Below are 8067 nucleotides of genomic sequence, written 5' to 3' on the forward strand. Positions count from 1 at the left end.
ACTCTTGTAGCCAGAGTATGTATATGAATGGTCCAGTTAAGCTTTTGTCAATGGTAACCCCCAGGATGTTGATGGTGGGGGGATTCAGCGATGGTAATGCTGTTGAATGTCAAAGGGAGATGGTTACATTCTCTCTTGTTGGAGATGGTCATTGCCTGGTACTTATGTGGTGTGAATGTTACTTGCCACTTAGCAGCCCAAGTCTGAATGTTGTCCAGGTCTTGCTGCTTCTGGACATGGACTCCTTCAGTATCTGAGATGTCCCGAATTTGTCCTTTTATGAAACCTTGGTCAGGACTCACTTGGAATATTGTATCCAGTCTTGGTCTCCTCACATGATGGGTGATATTGAGGCTTTGGAAAGGGTACAGAGGAGAGACATTCGACGAATTCCCAGTATAAGACATCTTGGTTATCAAGTTAGACTAAAAGAGTTGGGACCCTACACCTTAGAGAAACCTAGACTGAGGGGTGATCCGATTGAGGTTCATAAATAATGAAGGGTCCAATTCAGCATGGGAGAGGAGTCATAACTTAAAATTGTGAAAGGCCAGATGGCACCCGGATCACATTAAATTTCATTTTCAGTGGTTGGCTAATGTGCCAGGATGGCCGAGTGGTTAAGGTGTTGGACTTAAGATCCAATAGACATGTGTCTGCGTGGGTTCAAACCCCACTCCTGGTATCTGTGCTTACAAAATGTTACTTTTTCTTTCCCTGACTTTTGCCTTGCACCATCATCTCTTCTGTCATTTGATCACTCTTGCCTTCCAACTGATCACAGCTTCCTATTATTTGATCTGCCCCAGCACCGTTCCTTGGCTCTGCGCTTGCTTATAAACTGGTAAATCTTTAACTTAATCTCCTCTGTCCCCTGACAATGACCTTCTCATCCTTCCTGGATTGTGATTCCTCACAGGATCCGCTGCCTCTCCGACTCCCCTCCAGGTAACTGAAGGCCCTGAGCCTTGGTCTCTCTTTATACGCTAGCTGGTAGTTGATTCCTTGCAGGTCTGCCACCGCTCGGGAGAAGCTCAAAACCCAGATCAAGCAAAGTATCAAGAGGAATGTGAACAAAGGCTCCCTGGTGCAGAGCAAGGGACAGGGAGCCTCCGCCTCCTTCAAAATCAGCAAGAAGGAAAACCTAGGGAAAAGTGGGAAAGAAGGTGAAGAAACCAGCACACAAGAAATCTTCAGTGAAGAAACCAGCAGACAAGAAATCTTTAGTGAAGAAACCAGCAGACGTGAAAGTGACAACAAAGAAAGTAACAGCCAAGAAAACGAGCAGCAAGGCGGCGGCAACGCCAAATAAGGTGGTGAAGAAAGCAGCGCTTCAGAAAAAGTCTCCTGCGAAGAAGGTCAAAAAAGGCAAGAGTGCGGCGGGTGGAAAGGCGCTGAAGAAAGTGCAGACATGGAAGAGCAAGGTCAAGCCGAAAGCAGCGAAGGCTCAGAAAGCAGGGTCTGGAAAGAAGTGAAAGAGCGCGGGAAACTTGGAAACATCTGAACACAAAGGCTCTTCCCAGAGCCACCCACATCTCTCAGGAAAGAGCTGATCCCCTGATCAAATGATCCCTGTCCCGGCCCCGCCTGCAGATTCCACATGGAAATGATTTGGAGTAAATCCAGGATCCCTGGTGACTCCCCTCCACCCAGCCCTTTCCCCACTCTCTGTAAGAAAACAGAGGGATATCCGGCCCTCACTCTAACTGGAGATGTGTTCGGTACAGTCTCAGTTCACAAATTCAGGGGGAGAGTCTGGAAGACAGGAACACTGGCGGAGAAACCCCACCTCACAACTCAAACCCCAACACATGAGTTTCTCCAATTCAGCTGGAGTCGGGTGACAACAGGAGCTGGGATAGGCTGTGATCGGGAATGTGAGGAATGGATTTGTTCAGGGAGGAATGAACCTGGAATCTCCGAAAATAACAGTTCCTTATTTCCCCAGATGACACATTCTGCAGTGAGAGTGAAAAGTCTCTTCACTGCTTCACATTTACTCATTGTTTGGTTCTGGATGAATAATGAGTCAGAGAGTAATGACAGGATCTGAAGCTTCTCTCACACCAGACCTTGAATGACTCAGCGTGAAGTGTCCAATGTGTGAAGCTACTGCCAGGGTTTGTCAATCTGAACAGTTTCAGCTCAGTTACTGGGGGCCTGGAATCCCCGCAGTTTGACTCTGTCTCTGATTGGTCACCCGCTTCTCAATCCAATTCTTAACCAATAGGAGAATCACATATAAGTAAATAGAAGTTCTCATTGGCTTAGATTTTCCAATTGGAAAAAGCCCGGCAATTCCAGAGCAGGAAGGAATTGAAGTGATGGAAAATTTCAATTTTCAGGCAACAATTTTAAAACCTCTCATTTTATGTTCTGTTTTACTGTATTTACCGTCACAAAATCCTGACGCGATTTTAGGAATCGTTTTCATTTGTCAATCTGTTAACTGTAAGCGGCGGGAGGAAGGTCCGGTTCAGCAATTTAAAACGGGACAAATATCAGCTTCCACTCTGTAAAAGGAACACATTAGCGACTAACCGCTTCTCACAGGCTTCTCGGGGACTGACAGAAACGAGCGGTTTCTGATCCTTTCTCCTGAAAGAGGCGGATAATGCTGCAGGGAGCAATGAACTGCCCTTCACTTTCTGGCTGCTAATACACCCCTGACTTTAAACAGTTCAAACAGCGACTGATGCTTCTGTCGGAAAATGAGCAGATTCACCAGAAAGATCCCGGTCCATCATGGCCAAAGACATCCAGCTGGCCCGCCGCATCCGCGGGGAACGCACCTTAAACCCAGCTTCAGTAACAAGTGTAACAAGGGCTCTTTTCAGAGCCACCAAATCAGCAAAGGAAAGAGCTGCCATCTCTGTTCATCATCAAACCCATTAGATTGAAGGGGCGGTCACATGGTTTCTGTTTTGTCACATCACTTTCCCGAAAGGCCTGTCGGACTGAGAGCTGGTCTGGAATTTAGAAAGCAGCATTACCGGAGACTCATTGCTACTCAGCACAATCTCAACCCGCTCCTAGGATACGTTAGCTGGCATTTGGGGAAAAGAAATGGATCCCAGTTTTATTTGGAAGGCATTAATGGAGCCGGGTCCGTTCACATGAGGGTTATTTACAAACATTACCCAATGAGTTCACTAATATTTGAATCCATTGGAGATCAGTACACAGGATATGTAAGTTAGCTCGGTCACTCTGACTGAAACCGCCAGTTCCCCGGGGCTGCAGACCCTGACACTGCGGGGAGAGAATCCCCGACCCTATCCCGCCGCCGGGGGGAACAGACAGCTCTGTGTCCGGAGAATAGGGAGGGCCGGGGGGAAGGCACATATTAAAGCGCTGCAATGGACTCAGCTCCTGTGTGTGCACAACTCTCACTGATTCCGTCCTCTGGGAACAGTGCGGTCTAAACAGAACAGGTTAGGAGAGAGACACACAGCCCGAGAATGGCCTCTTCCTTCCTGCATTTACTCTGTTCCGGGAGCAGATTCTCATTGAGAAGCGGGGCTCAGATCACCGGAGAGAAATAAAAACACAATTCAAACTGTCCAAATGAAAAACAGAGAATTAACCCGGACACTTCCATTATTAAATTAATTCATCAGCTCCGAACCAGTTCCCGTTAATGTACCGGGATAATCTCGGGATTTATCAAATCGAAGGCAGCGGGATTTATTAAATTGTTGATTCTGACACCCTGTAGTTCACTTCTTCACTTAACTAGAGGGGGAGATGTGTGAGCAGAGAAACAGAGCGAAATCCAGAGAGGGAACTGAAAACACACCTGGACAGATGTGAAACAGGTCAATCCACTGTTCCAATAACTCCATCTCTGATTCCCTCCTGATAGTAACCAGCCCTTTCACAGAGACTGTGGGTGGCTCTGAAAAGAGCCTTTGGTTTATTAGATGACATTTTGGCCGCTTTACTTTTTCTGGGAGCTCTGAGCGCTGGTTTTCTTGGGCAGCAGCACGGCCTGGATATTAGGCAGCACCCCGCCCTGAGCGATGGTCTCCCCTCCCAGCAGCTTGTTGAGCTCCTCGTCGTTGCGGACGGCCAGCTGCAGGTGTCTGGAGATGATGCGGTTCTTCTTGTTGTCCCGGGCCGCGTTGCCGGCCAGCTCGAGGATTTCAGCGGTCAGATACTCGAGCACAGCAGCCAGAAAGACCGGGGCTCCGGCACCCACACGCTCAGCATAGTTACCCTTTGTCAGGAGCCTGTGAACACGGCCCACCGGGAACTGCAGTCCAGCCCGGGAGGAGTGAGACTTGGCCTTGGCCCGAGCTTTCCCGCCGGTCTTTCCTCTTCCAGACATTTCCACAATCTCACAAATACTTTCACAAAGAATGAATAATTTCCTTAGCATTGATAGTATATCGCCGGCAGTCAGGATGGCCGAGCGGTCCAAGGCGCTGCGTTTAGGTCGCAGTCTCCATTGGAAGCGTGGGTTCGAGTCCCACTTCTGACAAGTTGCGTTTTGACTGCACTGGAGGCGTTTGGGAGCAGCGGTGAAGAGCAAAGAGAAAGCAGGAAAGAACATGGACTAACAAAGTAACAATGGACCCAAAGATGTTGCATTAAAACATGAGAGTCAGAGGCAACTGAGCAAACAGCAGGGCACATAAAAGATCAAAAATGTAACCTTTGTATCGGGGTGGAAGATGTTGCCAATATCCTGAATGAATACTTTACTGTTTTCCCGAATGAGAGGGTGATGCAGATATTGTTATTAAGGAGGAGGAGTGTGAAGTATTGGACGTGATAACTTAAGGAGAGAGGAAGTCTTAATGGGATGAGCATCGTTGAATGTGGATAAATCATCAGGACCAGTTGAAATGTACCCCAGGCTGTTGAAAGAAGCCAGGGAAGAAATAGTGGAAGGTCTGACCATCATTTTCCAATCCCTCACTGGATACAGGTGTGTGCCATAGGATTGGAGGTCTTGTAACGTTGCAATAAAAGCAAAATACGAGGCAGATCAAGCATGGCTGATCCTTTCGAGTAGAGAAACAGGGCTGAATTCCCTGAACCAGTGCTACAGCTTTCAGAATAGAAGAAGCCTATACACACCTGATGGGTTCCACTTAAACAAAAGAGCTGGAGGTGTTGACGGTCAGAACAGATAAAATGTGGAGGAGTGTTTGAAGCAGATGCTGTGTGGTTACTGTAGTTGTACTATGGAGTTATTTCAAGGAGGTGATTCTGAATGTAATGGATCAACGTGGACCCATCCAAGGCAAAGGTTCTAAGCTTCCCTGTGGTCCAGCCTGGTTGAATGGAACTGAAGCAAACAAATCATCCAGAAGTGGAAAAGAAATATAAGGCCATGAAAGCACAGAATTCAGATGGATGCAATACCAGATGGTATGGCAAGAGTGTAAAACAGCAACAGACTGGTGAATAAAACTTTCCCATTGAATGAGACAAGAGAAAAGAAGGGTAATAATAGTGTCAGGTGAGTTGTGACACGATTCACATTCCACCTTGATCTGAATAGGACTGTTGAAGGGAGTGATTGAGAAGAATAGAGGAGAAATGAAAAGAAAGGAGAAATAAACAAAAGGTCTTTTGATTTTAGAATGCTTGTTTTTGGAAATGACAGACTGTAAAGTGTGTGTGTCAGAAGATACAAAGCGAAGTTGGGTATGACAAGATCACAGGAAACTTGTGCCCTGAGACAAGGTGTGTGTTGACAGGAAAGCTGCTTTCTTTTGCACAATATGTATTTTATTCATATAATTTGTGCAATTACATTGCAAAGCAGTTCAAATTTAATATTACATAAGGTACAATACAGATCAGTTTCCTTCAATAATGTACATGATGTATCTCACTATCCCTGCCTGCACAGGTTATATTTACAGTATTTACATTACAAATCAAACATTCTCTGGTGCAAACCGCCCGAGGGTTTTTTCACGGGTTCCAGCCCCTCACTGTACTATGGCCTACTAGGGCCTCAGACTGCAGCCTTTCCCCATTGAGTCTCCATGGTGGCTTCCCCAAGCTTTAATACCGTCCCACAGCACATAGTCTTGGACGTTGCAATGTGCCAGTCTGCAACACTCGGTCATGGACAGCTCTTTGCACTGGAATACCTGTCCCACGGCCGGGCTCGTTCTCAATAGAGATCATTTCAAATGAACATTTCCTAAATCCGTGCTTTCTCTCTCGCAATAAAGAGAACAGGATGTCTGGCAGATTCAGTGTGAGACAATAACACTGCCGGGTAAAGGCCGCTTTCCAACTCCAATCCTAACACAGGAGATTCCCGAAACAGCTGCAGTAAGGTGCTGTGAACTGCTGGAAGCGGATGTGTGAGGAAATGGTGATGTTACTGAGGAGGTTTCTTAGTATAGAATGGACTATGTTTAGGTGGGAATATTACTGAGTGTTAATTGCATCGGGACCATATTTAAAAGCTCCGGCTTTCTGGAAAGCCTTGACTATGAAGGCCGAGTCTGGAAGGGTTTGTGTGGAGAGCTGGGTTTTGGTTCTACTGTTAATAAAGGGTTTGAAATTGGCAGCCCGGAGGAAACTGGAGGTGGAGCTGAAAGATGAGGGGCCGTTCTCTCTCTGTCTGTCACTCTGGGTGTCTCCTCCATCTAGCTCTCTGTTTAATCTTCACTCTTGTCTCCTCCCCTCCCTGCTCTCACTCTGCCTTTCTCAGCCAGGTCCAGGTGGCCTGTATAAAAAGGAGCCTGACAGAATCAGTCTCTTTTATTGTGCACTGATTTGAGGAAAGAATCAACATGTCTGCCAGTAAACAAGAGTATGCTCCAGGCTGGCAGCATGTTAGAATCCATGAGGAAAGGCATCATCACCCTCATCGAGAAGCAGAAGGGGGAGAGGACAGAAATCAGAAATTGGTGGCCCAATTTCTGCTTCATGCTGACTACAAGATTCTGTCAAAAGACATAGCCAGTCGATTCAAGTCTGCTCTGGAGTTGGTGATTCACCCTGATCAGACCTATACTATACCAGGCAGGACAATCTCTGATAGCTTTGCGCTACTCACGGATATGATCACCTATGTACGGGACAGGAGGGTGGACACCTGCCTCATCAGCCTGGACCAGGAGAAGGCTTTTGACAGGATATCGCACACTTACATGATGGATGTGCATTCCAAAATGGGGTTTGGGGAGGGAATCTGCAATTGGATCAAACTACTCTACACAAACATCAGTAGTGCAGTCTCAATCAATGGGTGGGAATCAGAAAGTTTCCCGATCCAATCTGGAGTCAGACAGGGCTGTCCTCTCTCCCCTGTCTTGTTTGTTTGCAGTATTGAACCCTTTGCTGAGTCTATTAGGAAGAATGCGAGCATCAGAGGGGTGACAATCCCAGGCAGCGGAGGCACTCAGGTTAAAACCTCCCTGTACATGGATGACGTCGCAGTTTTATGCTCGGATCCACTGTCTGTGCGCAGAGTGATGAGCATCTGCGACCAGCTCGAACTGGCCTTGGGAGCCAATGTTAAACACGGCAAGAGCGAGGCCATGTTCTTTGGGAACTCGGCTGACCGATCCTTTGTCCCCTTCACCGTTAGGTCAGATTACCTGAAGGTGCTGGGGATATGGTTTGGAAGGGCTGAGACGTGCACCAAAACCTGGAAGTAGCGAGTAGCCAGGGTACAACATAAGCTGAGCATGTGGGAGCAGCGATCTCTCTCCATTATGGGTAAGAACCTGGTCATCAAGGGCGAGGCGCTCACATTGCTGTACGTGGTGCTGGTCTGGCCCATACCGCATTCCTGCGCTGTGGCGATCACCTGAGCCATTTTCCGCTTCATCTGGGGATCCAAAATGATCCGAGTCCGGAGGGACACGATGTTCAAACCTCTGGATAAGGGCGGGAAAAATGTACCCAACGTCGCCTTCATCCTTATGGCTACCTTTGTGTGCGGCTGCATCAAGCTGTGTGTAGATCCCCAGTTTGCAAACTTCAAGTGTCACTACGTGCTGTGGTTCCATCTGTCCCCAGTGTTGCAAAGGATGGGCCTGGTCATATTGCCGCGGAATGCTCCATCCAGTTGGACTGTGCCGTACT

General features: G+C 47.5%; 1 protein-coding gene and 2 non-coding genes across 3 annotated transcripts; 2 read left to right on the top strand and 1 right to left on the bottom strand.

Annotated features, from left to right (window-relative positions):
- Positions 1-602: 602 nt before the first annotated feature.
- On the top strand, positions 603-685 carry trnal-uaa (transfer RNA leucine (anticodon UAA)). The gene has a single exon. It is a non-coding gene; the product is annotated as a tRNA-Leu (tRNA).
- A 3276-nt stretch (positions 686-3961) lies between these two features.
- Positions 3962-4330, bottom strand: LOC137364991 (histone H2AX-like; the record flags this gene model as incomplete). Its single annotated transcript, XM_068027864.1, has 1 exon — positions 3962-4330. A coding segment is annotated over exon 1 (369 nt), but the record flags the coding sequence as incomplete, so codon positions are not given.
- Positions 4331-4400: 70 nt separating this feature from the next.
- Positions 4401-4483, top strand: trnal-uag (transfer RNA leucine (anticodon UAG)). Its single transcript has one exon. It is a non-coding gene; the product is annotated as a tRNA-Leu (tRNA).
- The last annotated feature ends 3584 nt before the right edge of the window (positions 4484-8067 follow it).

The sequence above is a fragment of the Heterodontus francisci genome, unplaced genomic scaffold (genome assembly GCF_036365525.1).
Source record: "Heterodontus francisci isolate sHetFra1 unplaced genomic scaffold, sHetFra1.hap1 HAP1_SCAFFOLD_43, whole genome shotgun sequence".
NCBI lineage: Eukaryota > Metazoa > Chordata > Chondrichthyes > Heterodontiformes > Heterodontidae > Heterodontus > Heterodontus francisci.